This window comes from Tauraco erythrolophus, chromosome 4, assembly GCF_009769465.1.
Source record: "Tauraco erythrolophus isolate bTauEry1 chromosome 4, bTauEry1.pri, whole genome shotgun sequence".
NCBI classification, from domain to species: domain Eukaryota; kingdom Metazoa; phylum Chordata; class Aves; order Musophagiformes; family Musophagidae; genus Tauraco; species Tauraco erythrolophus.
The window spans coordinates 60,795,398-60,820,573 of record NC_141468.1 but is presented as its reverse complement, the minus strand read 5'-3'; the positions used below and the strand labels follow the sequence as shown (position 1 = coordinate 60,820,573).

Here is a 25,176-nt window from a genome sequence, read left to right as displayed (position 1 = left end):
CCTTATTGGCATGCGTGGCCTGCAAAGTTTCTGGTGTGCAGGATTACTTGTTACCTCTTCCTGGAGTTCAACAGAGCAAATAACATCTGAAGATTTTCACTGACAGCTAGATCCTGTGAAGCAACCAGCAACTCAACAAGTCTGTTTGAAGATGGAGGAGCTGTTTGAGTGAGAAAGGAAAGGGAAGGAAAATGTCTGCTGGGAAGCAAGAAACCGCTTTTCTAAAGGTGGGGGAAGAACATATGGAAACTTACTAGCCTCTGAAAATCAGAGCAGGAGAATTCTTTTCTGCCTTTATACTGTAATGCAAAGTAAATTCTGCTCATCCAGCAAAGCTGCATATTCCCCTCCTTGTCTGCAGGTTTTACACACGCACCTCCTGATAGTCCCAATGACACACAATTTCCTCAAGTATCCTCATATTCTCCTTCTTGCTCTGCACGTTTCCTTTATTCGCAGTATGTATTTTTTCCTTGTATATTGATGTAGTTCTTTTGAGGGCCTAACTGTGTTAACTATGGTTTTGGTCAGTACTACAGGGATTTAGAGAAGGAGTAGTAGTCGTGTAGGGCAGACAGATTCTGGCAGTTGTATTCTGTATCTAGGAACTCATCTTAGTCTCCTGTAGTTTACCCCTGAGGGCGCAAACCTGAGTGTCTTTCCCTTATGGCTACCTAACTGTCCTATAGATCTTATTATTGAAGGCTACTGGGCTAAGTTTTAAAGCTGGATTTAAAACAGTGTGGCTGCCTTGGATGTAGGATAACTTCAGATCAACTCTTCTCACCAGTTTTATTTTGTTTCCTTTATGTTTCCAATACTTACAATTCATTATTAATTGTTGTTGAAATCAGTAAAACTTACTTTTAATAAAATTACTCAAAGGCTTACAGAGATAAAGGTAGTTTTCGTCCTCCTCCTCAATATATATGTACAAATAAACGTAAAGTACAGAATGATCCCTGCCTTGAAGATTGTCTAGCCTAGAGTAAAGCAGAAACAGTACTGGAGTGAAAACCTGAGAATTCTTTCTTAGTCTTTCTCACTTCTGCTGCAGTCAATCCTCTTTTTTTCTGAAAATACATTCGTCTCATGATTTGGTAACTGTTAACATGGCAGATTGGCAATGACAAACTTCCTTCCCCTCCCTTCCCAGTTAAACAGTTCCACCTAAGCATGTGCTTTGGGGGCTAAAATAGGAAGTACAGACTTCCTATTTTACAGGCAATTACACAGTCTTTCCTTGAAAGGGCGTGGTCTGCTGCATTGAAAGTGGTATTTGAGGTGCATAGAAGATATAGCAGTTATTTTGAAGACTTACTTGTCAAGAAAATCCTGTGGTTGGTTTATACCTTCTGTCTCCAGTTCTAGGGAAGTGTGGTTTCCCTGGTTGCTGCATCAGAGGATTCTGATGCTGTGGGGAGACATTGGGCAGGGAGAGTTACCCGTCAGAATCATCTGCCTCACAGACAGCTCTGGATAAAGGTAAGGGAACTGCTTCCTCTCTGGGGAAAAGCAAATTGGCAGAGAGTCTGCCCTCGTATAAGAGCTTGTAAGTCATTAAGGGATTCCTTAGCTGTAATGACTATTCAAGGGCTCAGCCAACGGTTTCTGGTGTAAGGAAGTGGCATCAGGAATCTCAAAGTCAACAGGAATTTAAATGGAGTTTTTTCCATGCTCCCCTAAAGTAGAAAAAAGTCTCAGCTCTGTAGCTTACCTGAGTAGGTGAGTTTATTATACTTTTGAGAGAGCAATGAGAGAGGGCCAAAAGGACTTGAATTCCAGTATTGAACAATGTGGTCCGTGGTCTTTGAACCACTCAATCTACTCTTAATCTCAACAATCACCCAGAAAAAAAAGAGGAATAGTTTCTTTGGTATTATTTCTACAATTTGCAACTTGTTTGGGGAACAGCTGGAAAAGTAGTATGTTGAAGGGAAATCTGAAAGTGAATGAATGTGGCAATTCAACCTCTATAGCTCCCAAGAGCTATGGTGTGGGGATCATATTTTAAAGGAAAGGTAGAAAACAGAATGCCATTGCAGTTCATTAGGAAGGCTTTGAGCATGAACAGCGGAAGGATAAATGAATTTGAAGTCTGTGTTCTCTTCGCAAATTAGGATTGTTTCTTGTTGCTACTCAGCTGAAAGAATCCCTGCATTTCCTTGGAAATGTGCATTTACTTCTTCATTCTTTGCTCATATTGCAAGCTCATACAATATGAAGGCACGAATTTTGTCTCACAATAAATACTTGGTAGAAGTTCTTTCTGAATGTCACTCCAACATGAAGCCTAACGAAGTTCCCTAATTCGGTTTTACTTCTCTTTATGCGAAATGAAAACAAGAAGCTTCACAATAAGCAGAGCAAGAGAGTAGCCAGTGGACAATGAAAACAGTTATCTTCTGAATTAGGATCAAACTCGTGGACAAAGGACAGTATGATCACAAAAGAGATTTTCATCCTTCTGCTGAATCTGTCTTTGGTCTTCAGTGTCCAAGACATTCGAGGTGAGTTTTAAATTCATACTTCTTCTATCCTTCCATTATTGCCTTTGTTTTCCTCTCTGTCTGCTTCTTTCAGCTGATGTTCTTCCTCATTTTCTGCTTGTCCAAGACAAATGCCAACACCTCATGTCTGCAGTAGCTGGGGGAGTTACGCTCCCTGGCCCAGTGTCAATTGCAGGACATGTCCCTTTGAGATCTCTGAGGCAAAATATATTACAGTGTAGGTCAGACTGGTCTATTGGCATTCTGAGCCTTAGCCTTACATTCAGACCACCTCTTTCTATGTAGGCTGCTCCATTTTCCGGTTATGCAAGGAATGCCATAGAAATTACTTTGCACTGGTTTTCAGTAGAAGATCAAAGTAAGGTCCCTCTTATGCCTGCTGGCTAAGACAACATCATACTTTTTTGATGTTTTTTTGCCTGTATAAAGCCCCTCAACAAAGCTAATAGTAGTTCTTATTAAGAAAAATTATTTGAGAAAGCACAGTTGTGTTTGCATGCTGACATCTGTGTCATCTGAAGGTCATACCCCAATAGCGCAGCACAGATCTTGCCTTCAGAGAAAATAAAGGAGGAGAAGAAAGCAACTTGCTCCATAGTGAATGTACCAGGGCTGGCCTGTATTTTCCCACTTCACAAGTGTGAGGTTGAAAAATCCCAAACAGTTATCCCTGACGAGAGGTCTGGCCATTTCTGGGCCATAAATCTAGATCCAACAAATTAGTTTGGGCATTATTCTGAGTCGTAACAAAGCATCTCACTTTTAAATATACCTTTCTAGTATCATAACGCTTACTGAGACGTTAGTGGCAAAGAAGTCCCGTACAGCAATACACAAAGATTAGATTATCACCATGTACCTGCTGGCCATAGTATCTACTAATCCCTGGAAACAATCAGTGTTTGAAAAGTGATACTCTGGCTAGAAATATGGGCCTTTCAGGCATAAAAGTCTCACTGCATTGTCACTTGTATCTTGGTTTGGACAATTGCGTATTGTGGAGATGTGTAGAATGGCCACAACTCTGCATATTTTCACAAAGAGTATTTTCTGGTGCCATGAGGAGAATACTGTTATCAGTGCCTTCCCCATTCTGCTGGCAGAATCACTGTACCTCCTGCTATCTCTCACTATTCACATTTGTAATCACTCCATCTTTTTTTTCCTGAATTCCTTTCTCAGAGAGTATCCCTATGAAGAGCTTGAGCTGCTACAATGACTACAACTCACAGTTGACCTGCACATGGATGGAGCATTCAGAGGCTCATGCCCTCGTTGGTATGATTCTTTACCAAACAGATATTATAATGTAAGTATCTGAAATGTGCTGTACCAGATAAAAGTTCAAAGGGAAATTGGCCACAATGTGGAATCCCAGGGACCAGCAGTCAGGTTTTCAGAAAGCATGGCTACCTCTTTCTGTCATTGGGTTAAAGTATAAGTTGCGCCTGTTTCTGAGGCCTCTCCTAGCAAGTAAGGAATGAATAGGGTATGCTAATAATGGGATTATTTTTATCACCTTTACAATTATTTTCCCATAGTTTTGCTGTGAGATCATAGATATGAAATAAGATGGGGCATATAGGTTGCTATTAATGGGGTGGAGAAGATGGTGTCAGAACAAGTGTGAGCCTGAGTGTTGTTTATAAACCTAAAAGGAAGGAGACTTTCCCCCTGCTATTTTGCCCATTTAGGAGCATCACTGAGAGTATGGTTTTGATCACTTCTGAGAAACATGTATAGACTGTGTATTTATGAGATAGAGAAGACTGGTAAGTTTATCTGTGCTATCACTTTTCCTCCCAGAGACACTGGTCTGTTTATGACAATATCTCTCTGTTACATCTGTTTCCTTATGAAAAGGGAACTGAATCACCAGACTGGATCAATTGTGAGGATAAGAAAGGACAGAGAGGGAGGAATAGTCAAGGAAGAGAGGAAGACAACGATGGAAAACTGAGAAGAAAATTAATTAGTCTGGAGATACAGGAAGGAAAGGAAAGAGGAAAAACTCTTGATTTTATTGTAGAGAAGAAAGAATTAATAGACATAAAAGCAGTTGAAATCAGTGAAAGGTCTTTGGAATAGGACCTTAAAGATAATACTTCTGGAAAAGATGACATAAAATTACTTGGACCTCTGGAGGATTCTCCGGAATGTTGTTAATTTATCCCTGTTCCTTGCAGGGGGGTTGGACTAGATGACCTTTGAAGGTCCCTTCCAGCCCTAACCATTCTATGATTCTATGATTCTATGATGGAGTGTGTGGTTCACACAGGACACGACTGAATTGAGCTAATTGGACAAGCAGGTATTAAGTGTGGACAATCACATAGCTGAAATCAAAATGGCCAATGATTAAACAAGGTCAGCTCATAGAAGAAGAATAGTTGACTAAATCCCAAACTGTAATGTACTGCTGCTGAGTAAATAGAAATATGCTCAGGAATTTACAACCCTTCGGCTGACTCTTTTGTTTAAGGGTACATGCATGTATGGTCAGTCCCATTCATATCTCAGAAATATCCCTGGTTTCCTTGTCAATATATAACTTCTAAAAATAGCAATAGTGCTGAATAATACTTGCTGACATATAGTTGGCCAGGAGGAACTATAGTTGATTGGAGGAAACTCCATCCTATCCTTGAAGACAGTATTTGTTCTTAGATATTCACAACTTTATATTTCTCATCTGAACTGGAATAATGCAATATACTGGGCATGAAACCATAAGCACGAACAAAATTCCACAGGGTACAAAAAGAAACAACACATCTCTTCCGTAGCTCAGGCTACTGCAAGCACACAAAGCTTGTCCTCTCCTGTCTGGTTTAAAATATAGTTTCTAATTTTCATGATGCTCTTTGGCCTGGAGAAAGGCTATCTAAAAGGATGATTAACATTCTGGATGAAATATTTAATGAATACATAAGGGCCCTTGACAGAACAGAACTACTAAGGATACAGAAGTATCTTTTGGTTGGAGAATTTATTTTTTAAATGTCTTTCTGGGACTGTAAAATGAATGTCATCCTGAAGCTAAAGATCATCAGAAACTACCTTGCTCTCTGAGTAAGAGGTGCATTTCCATGACGTTATTTTTCATCATACTATTTCTCACATTAAAAAAATGAGATTACATAGAGATAGACTACAAACTAATAAAAATATACTGGTACCAAAATACAACATTCTGCTGCACAACTTTGAAATGGGAAGGCATTTGACAAAAATCCTGGTGTTAAAAATCTTTGTCATATTAAGTAGTGCAAAACAGGATGAATAGGTACAGTGAGAAGACGATATAAGTGCCCAAGTAAATTACAACAGAATGGAATGGAATTGGCTTCAGGCATTTAATTTTGCATTAACTATAGGTCTCCACGTCAGATCTTTATAGATCACTTTCTCTATATACAGGGAGAACGAGATGCCTTGCAAACGCCAAAATGATTTACATGAGGCTCCAGACTCCTATGTGCACTGGGTTTGTCGCAAGACTACAGACAATTTTGGAATAGGGGTAGATGATATTTACAGCTTCAAACCTAACAAGATGCTTCAAGCAGAACTAAACGTTGATCTTTTCCAAAATGGTAAGGATTAAATACCAAATTATCATGTTCCAATGAATATTAGCGATCTTTGAGAATGTTTTTGCTGTTCAGTCAGGAAGTGAATTCGACTTCCATTGTGAAAACTGCCAGACAGTTCCACATTGAGGGGATGGGGCAGGGAGGGGAGAAGGCAAGTTTCTGGGAGTACCTGGAAATGGAAAGGAGAACTCAAGCAGGAGCTACATGGTGTGGCAGAGATAAGATACTCCGGAAATGGGGAAGTTTATCTAGCTGGTTTTTTCCACTCTTCATGTCCCTGTCCTCACTATCTCCTCTCATGGGTTGTATCTTCACCTTCCAGTTCAGACTCTCCCACCTCAAAATCTCTCAGTCACCTTGATGACATCAGGAGACTTCTTGCTGACCTGGAAAACCGCTGATGGAATCCAAGGGCTGGGCAAGGCACTGGAGTATGAAGTCACTTACAAGCAGGAGTGGGAGTCCTGGGAGGTACGAGCAGAGGAGCTGGGCTGCCCTGGTTTGGGCTGCACCCTTTTGGGCAGTTGAGAACCTGTGGTAAACGTAAACGTGAACAGCCTTTCCATTCCCAGGCACTATGAGGAGATGCAATTAATGTTGTTCCAGATTGGGCAGAAGGGGCTTTCTTTCTGTTTGCAAGTGGCTTGCCCAGTGAAATACCATTTGACCTGAGTTGAATGCACAGATCTATTCTTCACCAAGAAAAAGCACTGCACTTGGGTTTAGAGTTGGAATTGATTTTGCCCTCAATCCCTTCCAAATGGAATTAAAGCATGTTCCAATAGGAACATGTGGGTTCGTATGGGAAATGGCAAAATACCTTTGAAACTGCTTCCCGTTCCAGAAAGAGAAGTTTTGTGGATTTTTTTTTTTTTTTAGTTTTTAAGAGTCCATATCCTTTGCCCTATTGTGTCCCTAGATCTACATATGTTTCTACTCTGTACCTGTCGACCTGATATTTAATTTTTAAGAGAAGCATCATGGCCAGATTCCCACAAAATTCTGCAATAAGCAGGGTTATGAACTTGTAGCTGGCACCAAAGACAACAGGGGCTCTAGGAGCTGCAGGAGCTGGGCCACCTCAGGGGCAGATTGTGCTCAACAATGCCTGTGCCTCCCCCTTCCTGAGCAGTGCTGGCAGCTTGCATGCTGAAGCCCCTCTAGTGTGGGAGCAAGGAGCATTGCACGGCAGCATGTGCATGGATCATCACATGGGTGGGACTGCTAGGAGATGCAGTTTCACAGTCAGCTGCTCTCACTTGTTCCCTGTCTTCCCTCCATCCCTCTTCTCCATTCTCCAATTCCCAAATTTCCTCCCTCCCTGCTCTCCCTCCTTTCCCCCAACAACAGAAAGCTGCCTCACTCTTCCTCTCCAACACGACACATTGCCATTTCAACCACAAGGACCTTGTCCCAGGGAGCACCTATGTTGCCCGTGTTCGAGCCAGACCTGGGCAGTCCAGTGGCTTCTCTGGGCAGTACAGCGAGTGGAGCATGGAGGTGTCATGGGAGACCCCTGAAGGTAGCGTGGGATGGATGGGGCTGTGCAGGGGTGGAAGCGCTGGCTGAGAAGCCAGACCTTTCCTGTCACTTAGCTTGCTCTGATCTTCTCTGAAGGTGGCCTTCAGCCCAGGAATCTTCGCTGCCTCTTCAATGGTGCAGATCGTCTGACGTGCAGCTGGGAAGTGAAGAAGGCGATCATCACCTCTGTCCTCTTTGGCTTGTTCTTCAGGGCCACGCCAGCATCAGCGTACGTGCCTCTGCCCATGGCAGGATGCCTGCGCCTCTCCCGTGGAGTTTCTGCTCTGTCCCACTCCCCCTGATCTGAGTTCAACCTCTTTTCTCCCTTCAGAGAAGAGGAGTGCTCTCCTGTGCATGAGAAGGCTTTGCCCAACATCCCGTACGTGCTCCAGAGCTGTGAGATCCCTGTTAGCAACTCCAGCAGTCACAGCCAGTTCCATGTATCTGTCCGGGCCAAGACGGAGGAGAAACTGATTGAACCCTACAAGAACAGTGAGTTGCTGTATTGTTTCTTGCTTCTGCTGGTTGTTTCTTGGAGAGATGGCTATCTGGGCAAGTGGAGCTGAGGACAGTGGTGGTGAGGAAAAGCATGTTGGAAGAGGGAAGAGACCAGGACTGATGAAGAAAGGAATTGAACTCTGTGTCAGGTCAGAGGCCTTGGAGAGGTGGCTTGTAGGTGTGGGGTTCCTCTGTAGCACTTGTTACTCTGAGGAAGGTGGCAGCGGTGGAAACTGATGTGCAGAAATTCGAGTTGTGACCCAGAGCTTCTTGGTGAGGGATTGTCATCCTGCTGACTTCTCTGTGATTGAACTTCATGGATGTCTCAGGTGACAGGGAGCTGTGGAGATAGGTGTCTGTAGGGAGTGTGTTACTATGTGATTTCTCAAGAAGCCACTGAAGCTCTTGAGGGTTTGTGCAGTGACCCCTGGACCACTGGATGAAGTAGAACTCCTCTGCTGAGTGAGATGTGCCAGGCGGATCACCTCCGCCTGCATGTATCTGGAGGTACTGGTGCTACTTTTCACAGACTAAAGCTGGGAGAGCTCCTGCAGTATGTGAAAATAACAGACACTAGCTCCAAGAGAGCTGAAAATCTCTGGAAATGTGGTAGACCAGTACAGATGTTTCAAATATTGCTTTACTGCTTTTCTGTAAGGAGGGAGTGCTGTCAATATTCATGGATATGGATTTTCTGTTGTTTAATGATGTACTGGTTTATTGTATTTGACTAGAAAATGAAGATGTAAAGTATTAAGAAATCTTAAAAAGCTAAAACTTCTTACATTGCATGAAACAACATTGCTTTCATTCTCTGGAAACTCGGAGGGGGTGAAAGGGAGCGCTGGACTGGTATGTTGATAAGTACTCTGAGACCTTCCATGTGTTGCAGTTAAGGTGCTGCCACCTGCAAACGTGTCAGTAACAATGACAGAGAACCAAGAGTATGAACTGAAGTGGGTAAAAACACACTTTGAGATATGACTTTATAAAACAGAGATACCAAGTTGAGTACTGGAAAAACAACCAATACGAAAAGGTAAGTCTTAGAAAGTGCAGGACCCCTGCATTTCTCTTTGCTGGGCAAATGCGAAGGATAGTTCCTCTTGTCTTCATCATTTGTGCTTCTTTCTTCTCCCCAGACTCTCCAGAAGTTAAATATCAGCAATGATGAACCTCCCTTCATCTTCACCCTGCAGATGCTGGCATCATCTACAGAATATAGAGGGAAAATGCGTGCAAGGTGAACATGCCTCTGGATTATGAGGGGCCTTGGAGTGATTGGAGTGAGGAGTTCACCTGGAAGACTGAGAATGGTACTTTTCATGCTGGCTACTTCTGAAAGGTTTTGTGGACTGTTAATGGCTGAAATGCCTCTCTAGAAAAATCCATTCTCTCAGCTGGGGTTGAAGTTGGGTCCAGCCATGAGCTAGCTGGGGTTGCTTAACAAGGTGGCTGTCCTGTCTGCATCCTTGCAGGACAGCAGCAATGCTAATGAAGGCGGTGAGCAGGAATGACCTTAAAGCTTCTTTCCTACTTCCTTTCAAAAGGTGAGTACAACCAACTGTAAAGGTTTCCACGTGGAGAAACAAGCAAAGATCCTGTCCAAAAGATCATCCCTGTTTCCTGATTCCAGTAGTCCATTCTGCTGTCAGTGACTGAAGAGGCCGAGACTGCAAGAAGACAGAATATGAGCATCAGGCTTGCATGCAGAGTGACTAGAGTGAAAAACCTGTTATGGGAAGCAGCCACTCTGCGGGTGGATACCTATTTCTCTTTTCTGTCTTTCAGTTCTGTCCCCAGTGGTTCTCCCAGTGATGCTCCCAGCTCTCATCATCACTTTGCTAATAGCTGCTCATTGCAGCTATAAGTGTTTCCGCAGGTAGGTTTGCGTTGTGACTGGGAGATTTAGCAGCGTGTTGGCCATGTGGGTGGTGTAAGACGGAGGCACTACTTGTCCCCCATGAGGGAGAGGTCTATGTGGAGATGAACCTTGGTGTGCAATGGGCAGCCTTGTGTGTGTCCGGGCAAGTGTGAGAGTTGAGTGGTGGCAGGCAGGGGCCTTGGTGGTGCCTCACTGAGCAGAGCCGCGCGGTGTTGAGGGTGCAGTCTTTTCTGGTTGCAGCCATGTTGAGAAGCAAATCTTGAAAACTCTGTGGTGTTGTTGCAGAAAGAAGCAAATGTGGGAGGAAAAGATTCCAAACCCCAGCAAGAGTCTCCTGATCCAGAGCTACCTTATGGTAAGAGAGGACTGTGCCTTGGAGGGTTTGATATTTCTCTCTTTTTCAGGACTTCCAATAATCTTAAGAGCTCTTCTTGTCTCCTAGTCCACCATGAATAGATATCTTTATTAGTCTATACCTTATTTTTAGGAGAGGTTTTGGTCATGTTCAACATAACTGTGATCTTATAATAGTAGATTTCTTTGTGTTGTGCTTACCAGCATCACTGTGATTTAAAATCTCGCTGTAACATTTTCAGTACTTTTAAAATTTTAATTGACTGAAATAATCTAGTGCTATTAGCAAACTTCATCGGCTGGTGCTTTCATTCATCTCCACATAATAATCAACACTAATTCAGAGCTTTTTAGAATGGGGTGGTAGACCTATTAAAGAACCTTTTATTTTAAGGAGCTGAATTTTCTGGAAAAAATTTTAGCACATGTCTGCCTGTTACTGTGGTAAGCATTCTTTATTGGAAATCAAGGAACACACTTAGACAGCATTTGGTCAAGCTTGTGCAGGTAGAACCTCCCTCCTTTCTTCCTCCATACCAAAAAAAACCCAACAGCTGGAAGAGTGGTATAGGCATCTCTAGATTTTGGTGGTAAAAGTCTTCCAGTCTTGCAAGAATTGCTAATTCAGTAAGGTGCCCGCTCCAACACACACATGCACGCACACACACAGAGACATATTTTTGTATAACAGTTGATTCTATTCTATGCTCATAAGGGATGGGTTCCAGTAAGTATAGACACAGAGCAATCTAATGAGTGTAATTTACAACATGGCCTTTGTGTGAGGTGAATGAGCACTTACTGTATCTACATTTGTGTGTGAGTGAAGGACCATTGTACGTTTGTTATGTGGCTGTAAAATGGACTTTCATTGTAATGTGTTTAATGCACAGTTTTCAAATTGATGGCAAAGACTAGGCATGGATTCTCCGGTGCCAGAAGACAAACTGGTTATGCTTATACTAAAGTCTCAAGTTAGTGTCTTTTGCCTGATCTCTACAATAAAACTGGAAACTTTTTCCCACTCTAGGAAGCACCTTAACGGCTTTGTTTCCTATTCCCTACCTGTTTCTCCATCCATAAGCACTCACTGCCTTAGTTTTATGGTATTTAAAGATTCCATTCCTGCACTGAATTACCTTATCCTAAGTTTTGTAAACATCCCAGTAATTCTGTTTCTCTGGTCAGCTGATACACAAAAATGGTCATTATACCCCTATAGGTGAAATATTGTCCGGAGTGTCCCCATTTGGTGCTGGAAAAGAGTAAACACTGCACAAAGCAGTAGCTTTGATGTTTATTGTGGTAGCAACCTGCATCATCTCTATGAGGTCTTTAAGGGAGTGGCTCCTGTTCCCTGTGCTATGTAAAGTTTGAAGAGAGAAAAGAGAAGGGAAGAGAAGGGAAGAGTTGAGTTGGAAAGGACCCGCAATGAGCGTTTAGTCCAACTGCCTGACCACTCCAGTTAGAGCTTGCTATTAAGAGTATTGTCCAAATGCCTCATAAACACTGACAGGGATGGGACATTGAACACCTCTCTAGGAAATCTGTTCCAGTGTTTGAACGACCCCCTCTGTAAAGAAATGATTCCTAGTGTCCAGTCTGAAACTTCTCTGGTGCAACTTTGAACCATTCCCATGCATCCTATCACTGGATACCATGGAGAAGACACCAGCACCTCCCTCTCCACTTCCCCTTCTTAGGAAGCTGTAGAGAGCAATGAGGTTGCTCCGCAGCTCTTTTGTCCGAGCTAGATAACCCAAACTCCTCAGCCGCTTCTCATAGGCATTCTTTCCAGTACTTTCACCAGCTTTGTTGCCCTGCTCTGGATGTATTTGAGTACCTTAAAATGCTTTTAAATTATGGGTCCCAGAACTGCAAACAGTACACAGCATGAGCTCACACTGTGCTAAATACAGTGGGATAATCACCTCTTTTGACTGGCTGGGTTATGCTGTGTTTGATGCACCCCAGGATGTGGTTTGCCTTCTTGGATGCCAGGGCACACTGTTGACTCATATTGAGCCTACTGTCAACCAGCATGGCCAGATCCCTTTCTGCAGGGCTGCTTTCCAGCCACTCTTTTCCCAAATTATACCTGTGCCCAGCGTTACTCTGTCCCAGAGTGCAGAATCTGGCATTTGTACTTGTTAAATTTCCTGCCATGAATCATTGCACAATGCTCCAATCTCTCTAGATCCCTCTACAAGGCCTTTTGTCCCTCGAGAGAGTCAACAGCACCCTCCCAGTGTGGTATCATCTGCAAAACTTGCGAATGGTGCCTTCTACTCCTGCATCCAGATAATTGACAAAAATATTGAACTGGCCCTAGAATTGAGCCCTGAGGTACACCACTGGGGACCAGTCACCAGCCAGATGTAGCTCCTTTCACCACAACCCTGTGAGCTCTGCCCTTCAGCCAGTTCTTCACACAGCACACTGGGTACCTGCTCATCTCACGTTGGACAACTCGTTCAGAAGGATGCTGCGAGGCACAGTATTAACTAAAATAAAAAACCCTACATCCACTGCCTTCCCTTCATCCACTAGGCAGTGACCTTATCACAGAAGGATATCAAATTAGTTAAATGGACGTTTCCTTTGTGAACCCATGTTTACTGTGCCTAATGATTGCATTGTTCTTTAATGCTTCTTAATAGCACCCAGTATGATCCTCTCCATAGTTGTTCTAGGAACTGAGGTTAGACTAACAGTCTGTAGTTTCCTGGGTCTTCTCTCAGCTCTTCTTGTAAATTGGAATAACATTGACTAGCTCCAGGCAGCAGGGAACCTCCTCAGACTCCCAAGAGTAACTGTTGTCCTTTTTTCTCGTTACTTCTGAAAACTTTAAACTCAATCATTTCATGTTCACTGTGGTCAAGACAGCTACCTACTGTCACATCTCCTACGAGTCTTTCTGTATTCACAAATAGCAAGTCTAGGAGGCTTTCTTTCCTAGTTGGCTCAATGAGTGCTTGTAGTTAGGTCAGTGGTAAGGCAATATGGGTTCGAAGTAACCATGTCCTGGAGAACAGAACACACTTCTAGTCACACTAGTGAAGTTGTATCCCTATTGCCAGATGCCTGTAGGCTCTCCTATTTGTTTTCTTTGTCCATGAGGAATGTATGGTTCTTGATTCTACTGCCAGTGAGTCAAGGCTTTTTTGTCATATCTGCATTTTCATTTTCAGAAAGTAAATTTAGGAAATCAGCCAACAGGCAGCCAGCTGGACTTCAACAAATACAACTTTCAGAGAAGATGGAGCCTGGCTAGCTTCCTTCAAGTTGCAGACAGGTGAGTTAACAGCTCATTATAGTGACACTGTGGATGACAGTCTCCAAAAGCACTTAAGTCATGGCAGGCTATAATCAAATGTTCTGTCACTAAAAAAGCCTCTACAAGGTTGCTTTTTGAGAAAGGGATACAATTTTTGCTATTTGGGTTACCTTGCTTCTCCAAGAAGACTTTTTTCTAACCCTATGTGTAGTTATGTGTGTTTTCAACTAAGCTTGTTTTATATTTGATGTTTACCACAATAATATCTCTCATGAACAACTTTTAACTTTCCCACATTCAGGCAGACAAAGACTTTGGCAGAATCCCCTGAAGGCAGACTAAAAAGACAGATGTTTCCCCTGTTGTACTGGACCTACAGAACTCATACCATGCTTTAAATGAGCAAGAGCATGCCCCAGTTGTCTGTTCAAATCAGATTGCTCGTCATTCCTTTCCTGTTTCAAGGAGAAACAGTGCTGATGCAAGTATTTCTTCCCAGAAAGCAATCCCTTGCTTTGCTTTCAATGGTCCATACTTGTACAGCTCAGTGATGTCCTTCCAGCCTGATAGGCATCAAACCCTGGAAGTGGACCCAGTAGGAGTCCATGAGAAATCAATTTCCCTTCAGTGTTTGACTCTCCCAAAGGAAGACCGTCCCCAGGCTCCACAGAGGCAAGAACAGCCAGGAGCACGTCATCCACAGCCGTTCCTGCTCCCAGATCAGAAGGAAAAGTGGCAGCACCTCGTCAATGAGAAAGAAGTCTCACGAGCCCCGTCAGCCTGTGGGAAAGGCACAAACATGAGAACAGAAGAGCAGAAATCTCCAAAGGCTCTTAGCTGTATCACGTCTCCTCAGCACTGTCCCTTGGAGTACATCACCACAGAGGGCTTGTTACTGCCATCAGCCAGTGACTCCATCCATCCACCACTTGTCACTGCTGGGAGTTACCTCATGATTCACAGGAGCCCCAGCACCCCAGTGACCCCTCTTGCTGTGAGTTTCTCCTGGAAAACTGAGGTCATGGTCCAGCTTCAGGTCAAGCACCAAGCTCTTCTCCTGAATGCACCTGGATACGTTTGGAGATTATCTTACTGTCCCTTTAAGTCTCCATGGACATTCAGAATCCACAAAGATTTCTTTGCTATCTTACAGAAGGGAAATGATCTTTCTAGAAGGCAGCCTTCATCAGAGGGTAACTTGGTGGTGTTGAATCCTGACAGCACTGAGCCAGTTTTCCTTTGCCAGGTTGGTGACTATTGCTTCCACAGCCTAAAATCCAGTGTGAAGATGGATATTAGTCAGGAAGACCACCAAGTCAAGAACCTTCCGAAGGCAAGTCAACATCTGGAAGCCTGTATCTGATGATGATTCCATAACTGGCAAGGAAAGGATGTGTCCAAAAATGCAGGCTATTCAGCTTTTCAAAAATCTGAAATCAGACGATTACTTTTCCTGGCAGCAATCTTTGAGGATCAGAGAAATCTGTTAAAATGGGCAAATATTAATGAATCCCAAAGCTACAGGTGTCTGAAAGAGGTTGCAACTATCTGATGGAAAGGAACCTTCAAACCAAGGAACAAATAATGCCGTTCCCTTTTCCAACTTCCAGTCCAACATGTTGAAAGACTTGAAGTAGCTCAATATCCTTCTCATTACCTTCACAGGTTTGGCATGAAAGACAATGCAAATATTGCCCTTTGGTGTTTTCAAAACTTTCTGGTCTTATCCACTGTGAACAGTTTAACCTCCTTATGATCCTGTGACAAATCAGTCATCTTGCAGTAATACCAGATTGCCTGAAGCAAACCCATGTCAGGAAACGCAGACTTAGCAGCATGAAATGCTATCAGAAAACACTTCAAATCTTGGAAAGAAGATTCTTAAGAGCAATTTGTTGAACTTCTTCTGTGTATGTGTAAAACAGATCTAAGAGTCACCAAGGAGTTTTCATGTTGGTGTAAGATACTTCACTAGATCTCCAGATTGCTGGATTCAGATCACAAAGACCTGGCTAAGCATATAAATTCGAGAAATGAGGAGCCACGTATCCTGCTGTAACAGGATCTAGGCAATTTGGCCATGTAAATGTTAAACTAGTTGCAAAATTCTTGTCCTTTGGGTGAACTTTGCTCATTTTAATATGAAACCCACACCCCCGCTGCTGAAGCTACCTGCCTTCTGAAGAAGACACTCACCCACTGAGCATGCACATTGATTTTCTAGGGGCTTATTACTTTTAACTGTAGATGAAGAAAACTTGTGCCAATCAGAAGAGGTTTTAGTAGAATGATTACCAATAAAAATGCTATAGCTTATACATACATAATTATGCATGGATAAATAGCATCGTTTTGAGCACCTATGCATGCTAGCTTGTTGAATTACCACCTACCCTTTTGTGTGCAGAACTGGAATAAAGCAAATATCTTGACTCTGTGTGTGGATTGGCTTTTGCATACCAGGTGAAGAACCCGTATCTGGAACAACAATATCTCTACCTTTCCACTACTACTGTGAAATAGGTATTGTGTAAGTTCAGAAAAACCCAGACAGTAATAGAAGGGTAAATAAAAAAATGAGAAAAAAATGTCGTAAGTCCAGGAAACCTTTCTTAATGTTAAGGTGCAGTGTATCACAATGTATTCTAAAGGTAAGAAGGAAATATTACTGGGATACGCAAAGTAGACTGTAGAGAACCACAGGGAATAAGATACATTACTGAAAGAAAACTCAAGGACTCATAAGGTGTAGAGAGAGGAAGGGAGTGGGGACAGGTACAGAAAATGGCAGGCAAGAAATGTTGTAATGCTGACAAGCCTATATTTGCTGGGATTCTCTATTTCTAAATGTTAAAGTATTATATGATTTTCTTTTAAGTTCATTGGCTGTTATAATGATATAATTAATATATATGATATAATTAATCTGAACTATGTAATTTATTCTTAGTTTTTTTTTGTTTTGTTTTGTTTTTTCTGAGTAAATAAGTTGTATTGAGACAAGAGAGGCCATGTTTTTTCCAGTTCTGCTGTAAGGAAAGTGGTGCAAGGTAAGAGCATTTGTTCAGAGCTGCCACTCTGTGATCAGTAAAAGGCTTCTTTGGTTCAGACCTGAAGGTGAGCTTGCATTCAAAAACCACGTTTCTTTTTTCAAACGTAAGATTTGGGCTAATAAAAATATTCTTTCTTCCTGTAAATCTTTCCTTTCATACATTAAGAGCATATACAACGGTTACAATATCGTTACTATTAGCTTGTCTAATCAGACCTCAAAAAATTCTGTACGTTCAGCTATGTCACCTGTGAGGTAGGATATTTCTCCTGACTTTGATATGTTATTTGGCAGGGATAATGAGAAGGAGTTTTTGTGTTTGTTCCAGCTGCTTCCTCCTGCTGGGTTAATGGGACAATGCTGATTCCGAAGTTGCAGTGAAATGCATTGTTTTTTCAGAATTTAAATGTCTTATAAATACCATTTTAAATCTGAAAGGTATGCAAATTCAGTTTGGGTGTTCTAGACAGCAAAATGCAGGCAGTTGCAGCTGCTGATAGAGAATAATTGAAGAACACTTTAAGGGATTTTCAATTTGGTCCTTCCTAATCAATGGATTTTTTTTTTGTTAGTCTCTTCTTTGGCTTTTCAGGAGTAGCACAAACAATTTCTCCCAAGCTGAATGATTGTGCTTATTTATGCATGTACTGAAAGGAGATGTCAAATTCATGAGCAAGTTTGGTATCTGGATACACATTTTAGATATGCATCACCTTGCTGGGCCTTGAATTGCTGTGGTTTAATAACCAAGAAGAATAGTGAGTGGGTGAACTTTTATTCAGCTCAGTGGCTTTTGGATGAAGCCCATTTGCATTGTGATAAGTACTCTAAGAGATGTCTGTTCCTCCTGTCCTTCTGCACTTCACTGAGCATTGCAGAGGCTAGCTTTTGTAGACTGGATTGATAGTTACAAGAACATTTGATATGACCCCACAGAGCAGATATTATGATCTGAAGATCACTTCAGGAGCCTGAATCAGCAGAGTAACACGCCATTGTCAGTCTAGGAGAGCTGAACGGTGGTTTCTTTTGTAATTATCATGATTGTTTCAGGGCAGAATGAGCTTCTGCTCTAGGGACTCATTGTTCAATATCCACCTAAGCATCATTAAATAAAAATATGTAATGAACATTGAAGCAGGGGTCACAACCTACAGCTCTGCTGTGGCCAGAGGAATCCGCTTCTTACTGGGTTACAGAACCAAAGCTCCATATACTTCATCTGTTGCTGATCCTATGGACCTTCCATTCCCTTTGCATGACATCCAGCTGCGGTGGTGGTGGTAAAAAACATTTTACAATCCTGTAGCTAATGATTCAAGACTTAGGTGCTGTGAGTCCCAAGTCTTCAACTTCCTGATCATTAGCTTGAGCCACAAAGTTGCTGTGCAGAAGGAAGTTGCTGCTACCTTCCCAAGTGCTAGGTGTTGATATGCAGGAGAGGAATCATCATTCTGATGATTCAGGAGCTAATTATGACATGCTCCTTTCTGTAGGGTTTTCCACTAAGTAGTTCCAGCCCCTCAGCCTGCATACCTGAGTGATGATTCACCAATGTTTCCTATATAGTCAAAAAAGGAGAGGTGGGCATCTCAATTAATACTGTAAATCACATTTTACATTGAATGTAAAATTTATGTTGAATATTTACATTGAATATACAGTTATGAAATCATTGCAACCCTTTCCTTTCTGTATGCTCAAACATCGAAGATTCTGCCTGTGTTTTAAAGGCAGGCAATTTTCTCTTCTTTGCTCTGAAGTAATCAGTTTATTATTCCCTATCACAATCTTCCACAACTAGAAAATATTACCTGAATTTGCATGAGATTAGGGTAGTAAGTACAATTGTGAAACTCAAGTAGTTGTAATTAAGATCCAGCTGGAACTAGTCTGTTGTTCTGTTTCTGCTAGCCTGGGGGTTGTCTTTTATGTAGGGAAGGAAAATGAGGGTTGAATGTTTACTAGAAAAAGAAGCCTGCAGTGGAAAGCGCTCCAAGGCCTCGAGGAACAATAGCTGGAAAATTTCTGAGAATCCCGTATCTCTGCAAGTATGGAAACCAAACCCAACCCATCCTGTCAGTTTCTGTGTAGTTCCTTGTTCATTCAGTCAAACACATTTGGACACACAATCTTATTCCCATATAACTCCAAAGAATGATCTCTGCCTCTTCTCCTCACTCTCTACAGGCTTCCTCTGCTCTCACTACAGACCTGAAATTTCCATGAAAAGAAACCCATGTGTCATGTTCAGTTGTGGGAATAACTAGCATGATGATTTCGTGTCTGTTTTGGCCCTTTTTAAGTCCTTCCACATGGCTGCCAGGATTCCATATGCTCCAACCTTGATCCTAACCACTCTTCATATTACACAATAGATGTTTCCCCATGACGTTAGGTGGGTGGACCCAGACTCCTCTGCAAACTTGCTCAGCATGAGCCAGCTTTAGGCCAAAAGCTTTGTAGATGCATTGTGTCCCTTCCAGTTTGCCAGTAAAGGAGCATATGGTCTTTGTTGTTGAAGGCTAATTTGTTTGTCCTGAAAAGTAGATGTAAAGCTATCTGAAAAAAATTGGTCTGGCTTTTCCTATTCTCTTTTTAAAAAATTTCCAGCTCCTTATTCACAGTGTGCTCATACATTGCAAACTTTTGAGATGAGTACTTTTGCATCTACTGTAGCCTTGCTGTGCACTTCTAACCTGTCTGTTCTGCGGCTGCGTTCAGAGGTACATAGGGTGTTTACGTATATTTTGAGTTTACTCACTGCAGATTAATGGTGGATTCATTAGCTGTTTCAGCATCTAAGGACACTTTTTTTCTTCCCTTCTAATTGCAGCAGACTGCAATATAGGAACATAAAACTAACACACTGGGCCTAAACAGTCATTCCATCTTGCTCAGTATTCTGTCTCTGCCAATATTTACAGTGGATGCTTAAAGCCAAGGTGTAGTAACATGGAAAAGCATACAGTAAACAATTAATCTTTAACTGATATATTACCTGGTATCTGGCCCAGAGCCTTCCTGAGTTGGAGGTTACATCTAAGCTGTTGTAATAATATGTGTTAACAGCTCTGGCCTTTATAGAGATTTAACTAATCCTTTCTAAACCACTGAATTTTTGGCTTCATAATGTCTTATAGTAAAGCATTATCAATTTGTTTATAAATAAAAACACTTAAAAAAATTGCCCACATCTTCCTGGACTCATTTGTGTCAGTTGCATGGTAAGTTTCTCCTTTGTTCTTGTTCTAGAAGAACTGATAAACCATCATTCCTGTTTACCATCTCCCGTTTGGAGATGCTACAAATTTTTGTCAAACCATCACTTGGTTGTTTCTTTTTCCAAGCTGAAGAATTCCATAGTATTAATCTCTCTTCCTATAGATCTCATATTTCTGATAACACTTCTATACGTTTTCTGTTTGTACGGAGTGTTCTACAGTATTCCTTCAGAGATGAGATGACAAGAACTGAATATGGTATTCGAGAAACTGTTACTTGGCTAATTTATGATAATTGAACTCTCCCATTACTATGGTTATTTGTCTGCTCTCACAGGTTCTTTGATCTGTTGCATAGTTAGAATTATTTTGTATCACAATGAATTTCTATGTATTGGTTAACACTGAATAGATAACTGATTGAGAGCAGCCTTGCAGAGAAGGACTTGGGGAAAATGGTGGATGAAAAATTAGATATGAGCCAGCAATGTGACTTGCAGCCCAGAAAGCCAATCGTATACTGGGATGCATAAAAAGAAGCATGGCCAGCAGGTTGAACTGCCCTCTGCTCCACTGTCTTGAGATCCTACTTGGATACTGTATCCATATTTCATATGCTGGAGTCCTCAGTACAAGAAAGTCATGGACCTGTTAGAGTGGGTCCAGAGGAGGGGCATGAAAATGATCAGAGCACTGGGACACCTCTCCTATGAGGAAAGGCCGAAAAAGTTTGGATTGTTCAGCCTGGAGAAGAGAAGGTTCTGCAGAGATCTTATTGCAGGTCTTTCAATATGTAAAGGGGGCTGATAGGAAAGATGGAGGAAGACTTTTACCAAATCCTGTAGTAACAGGACAAGGGCTAATGGTTTTAAACTGAATAGATAGATTTAAATTAGACATAAGGAAGAAATTTTTTTGCAATGAGACATGGAAACTGGTTGTCCAGAGAAGTTGTGGATGTTTCATCATTGCAAGTGTTCAAAGTCAAGTCGGAGAGGGCTTTGAGCAAGCTAATCTAGTGAAAGATATCCCTGCCAATGGCAGAGGGGTTGGACCCTTCCAACCCAAATCATTCTATGATTCTATGGTTCTATGATTCTAATTTCACACCCCATTAATACCGAATAACGTAGCATTTTCTCCATCATCATTAGATTGGAGCATCCTAGATAAAGTTTTCTCTTTCTCAGTCACCCAGATCTGTCAGGTGAGAGATCTCTAATCATTCAGTTTCCAGATCATTTATAATTATGTTGAAGATTAGAAATGCCTGGGAGAATTCACTTAAAGCCTTCCTCCAATATGAAAATTAACCATTAATTTCTCTCATTTGTTTTCTGTTTCTAACTGACTTTAATCTACATGAGAACCTGCCTTTTATCTCTTAGTTCCTGAAACCCCATTTTTGAGGGACTTCATGAGGCTTTTTTGACATGTAGGTATGATACACTAAATGGATAATCCTGTATCTGTTTGGTCCTGGAGTTCTTCCAAGAACTCTACAAGTTTTATGAAGCTTGACTACTCTCTACAAAAGCTATGTTAACTCTTCCCCAGAACGTTCTCTCTATTATTTCTATTTTTCATTACATTTTGTATCACCTGTCTTGTACAAAAGCCAGCCTGATTGGTCAGTAGTTCCCTGGATTCTTCTCTGAGTACTCATCAAAACACGTATGTGTTATTTCTTTTTCTCTGATACTGAGGTCTGTTAAAGCCTTTGATTATTTACTACAATTACTTGTTTGACAATTGAATTTTTAACTTCCTTCACAGATTTTATTACAAGAAAGCAATTGAGTAAGAATGTAGGTTATGCAAGGCTTGTAAAAAAAGTAATTATGTTCTACTAAACAGAAAAACTTAGTTGGAAAATATCATTATAAGATATCATTTTTCTCTATATGTCTTGCCTCATTTACTTTTCCAGAACATTAAGGATACAATAACCCTACCTTTATAGTGTGGGTAGACTTGCAAAAGGCCTAAGTTCACTTTTGAGTTTTTAATGATTCTTCAAACAACCCCTTTGGTGCTGCAAACATTGACCTTTTTAACAGCTTCTTGGGCTTATTTTCATCAGACCACACAGATGTATCAATCTGAATAATTTACTTTCCACACCTAGCATGATTTCCTTGGTTTTAATTTTAAAATTACCTCATAGCATTTTTATCTTAAAAGCCAGCAGCACTGATTCAGTTCTGACTAGTGGAAACCCATCTTATATAAACTTAATCTGCTTCAAAAATTTACCAGATACTAATAAATATAATCACCTGTTCCCTACACAGTTTAATCAATCATGCACTGAGCCTCTGTTACCTGACACAGTGTAAAGAAATAGGACCATTGAAGAATGCTACTATGTAGGACTGCATTTTTAGCCTCCTGGTTTAAACTTTGCTTTGAGGACTTCTTGCCTGCTGTTTTTTTATTGGTGGTGTGCATACGGGCCATAACCATTGGGTCTTTCTAAGCATTTACTAAGAGAATGTCTAGATTCCTCATGGTATGTACCATATTTTCAACTGCATGGGCCTTTTCTAGTAAAACATTTGGCTGTGTTTTTATTTACTTGATCATCATCTTGTTTAATTTTGTTAGAAAGGAAGGAGATATTCTCCTTTTTCTACTGAAGGAAGCCCATCCCAGTTCAGAAACCCATCAGCCTTTGCTGCACATGGTACCTGTTGAGTAACTCATGGCATAGTGTTGGCTAGTGTTCATGTCACCCAGGATCACTTTTGGTCGTGACCTTCTCCTGGAAATGAAGATCAGATCCAGCAGATGAGGTCCACTCAGCCCACCCAGGGACACCTGGCTACTGTGGTATCAATCTGTGAGATCACGTGCCGGACATAACTTCCATTGTGTACAATAGAGGCTGTGGATGGCCTATGCAGATATGACAGACCACACGTCTAAAGGATGATTTGACTTCATCTTCATGTCCTGTCTTGGAGCTGAAAGGCTTGACTTGTCCATCTGTTCAGTCAAGTTATACCTCACTTTGGGTTAAAAGTTTTTAACTGACTTACAAATGGCCTTTTGGGGTCTTGTCAATTCACAACTGTGTGTTTTCTGAAAGGATCAATTAAAGTCTTTCTGGTCAAAGAGCCCATCCCAGTAGTCCTGAAGAGATTACCACTGAATTTAAGGCAGTCTGCTCACTGTTTTTAAATATACCCATGAAAGTTGCTTTCGTTATGGCTCAGGAAACAGAGTAGGAGAAATCCAGGGATTTAGACTCAGCCTTCCTACCTCATCTTTTTACCAGAAGAGTTTTCTTGAACCTCTACTCTAAGTTGCTGCTAAAGGTTGTTACTGGATTTCATTTTAGACAGGGAATTAACATGTCAGTTAACTCCCTTTGTGAGGTCTTTAGAAAGAAAAGCATCACTTTGCAGCCTAGATTATCTAGAGGAAATTGCCTCTCAACTTTCTGAAGCCAAGGCTCTTCAGGCCTTTGTAGCATAGGTATGTCTTGGCCCAGTGATTTCCGTGCAAACTAATAAGGTAACTGATGGTGTCAGACTCTGCTATGAGACTAGCACGGTGGAGTTGCTGTCACTCATCCAGTCACACTCCATGCAAGACCAAGTTACTGTAGCAGCTTCACTGAAGAGGCATGCCTCAGTTCCATCCAAGGGAACTTTAACCTCACATTCACCAAGCATTGCTCTATTGCAGAAGCACTCCATCTGATAGGTAGATCCTTTGTGTCTGGGGATGCCAAAACCTAATTGGAGTAAATTAAGTGAGAGGAGTAACAGAGTATTGCTTGAAATGACACACAGTGTGAGTGTGCTTAACAAGCACGAAAAGAAGAAAAAGCAATTACTTACGAATGACTGAAGTTTCAAGAGACATAGTGCATCAGTATTCACTACCGATCTTCGTTTTTTCCCCACTGAGGTCTCTGCATGTAAGTGGGATAATTCTTCTGCCTGTTAAGAAGAAACTGAAGGGGTAAGTTTATACTTCTTTTTTACCCATGAAAGAAGCATGAAGAGAAGGAGAGTGCATGTGTGCCCTTTGGGACTGTGAAGACAAAGTCTCCATTCTCAAGCTCATGTCCATACACTGTGTGCAATGGTCACTTTTACAGCACATCCTGAAAATTATTGCCGAATAGTTTTCCTTGCTTCTTCCTCTCTTCGGGTTACTCTGATTTTCTTTTAGCTTTTAAAAATTTTTTCCAATACACTTTCAGCTGCCACTGATTCATAAGAACCTGTGTATGCTGTGGAGGATGTAATCTGAAGTTGCCTGAACTCTGGTACTTTCAATTGATAAGGCAAAAGTACTGCCAGAACTCTAACCCAGAGACTGCAGTCTGGGTTAGAGAAAGCAGTAAGAAACTTCGCCGCCTCCCACTTCTTTAGATGTCACCACTCCCTTTATTTTTTTTCCTAAGATTAAAAGAAGATCTAAATATATGTTAAATTACATTGTCTCAATTGTAGTGTGTTTTCCTCACTTCTACTGATGCAGAGTGATATTATAACTTAAATTAAAATAATTAACAGTAATTAGAGTGTGGCTTGCATTTTATTCTCTTAAAGGTGTGATTTTGGTTTAAGCAGAATCCACACTTCTAGTGCTGCTATTTGGATGGAGACAGTTTTACACAGGTCAGGCTTAGCGACAGCAACATGTCTTTAAGACAACATTCACAATGTAAAGTAATTTTTAATTTAATGACCGTTTAATTTGATGGCAATTAATTTCCTTTCAGAAAACATTGCACACATTGCCCACAAGGAGAACAATGATTTAAAAGACAGGTTTTGAGTGCAGATGAGCAGAAAAGAGAACAGGCAGCAAAGTTCAGCCTCTGTTAAGCACTCATTACGTCTTATTTGCGGAAAAATGAGTCACATTTCTTGGAACTTGTTTAAGCAAAATATAACAGTGAAAAGTACTTCCTTCCCTCCTCCTCTTGTATGACATCTGATCAGGAACCTAGTTGCTGGACTTATGCTATAAAGAGGAAGGTCAGAGAGAACAAGCCAAACATGCTTCTGGTGCTGAAGTCTGCAATAGCACAACTGAAAGGGAAAGAGAGCACAAGCTTTTTTGAAGGGGTAAGGCTGTGGGTGTCCCACTGGCAGTTGCATTTGGACTGACTTCAGGTGAGTGATAAACAAGAAAGTCAAATAACGACTTACTGTGAAGTACCTGCCTCAAAGACCACTCAGCATTCAGGTAAGACAAATGAGTTGTTACTGTGGGGAAGGAATTGGCAAGGAGCCC

The 25,176-nt window shown here is 41.4% G+C and overlaps 1 protein-coding gene across 1 annotated transcript; it reads left to right on the top strand.

The window, feature by feature from the left end:
- The first annotated feature begins 1,329 nt into the window (after window positions 1–1,329).
- LOC104377095 (cytokine receptor common subunit beta-like) lies at window positions 1,330–14,637 on the top strand. The gene is given in 16 exon segments (XM_086611093.1): window positions 1,330–1,485; window positions 2,348–2,510; window positions 3,693–3,834; window positions 5,931–6,106; window positions 6,429–6,577; window positions 7,457–7,628; window positions 7,724–7,856; window positions 7,959–8,119; window positions 9,018–9,088; window positions 9,090–9,164; window positions 9,268–9,367; window positions 9,370–9,441; window positions 9,917–10,007; window positions 10,296–10,365; window positions 13,556–13,659; window positions 13,943–14,637. Coding segments are annotated over 15 exon segments (1,683 nt in total). The 5' UTR covers window positions 1,330–1,485; window positions 2,348–2,440; the 3' UTR covers window positions 14,040–14,637.
- The last annotated feature ends 10,539 nt before the right edge of the window (window positions 14,638–25,176 follow it).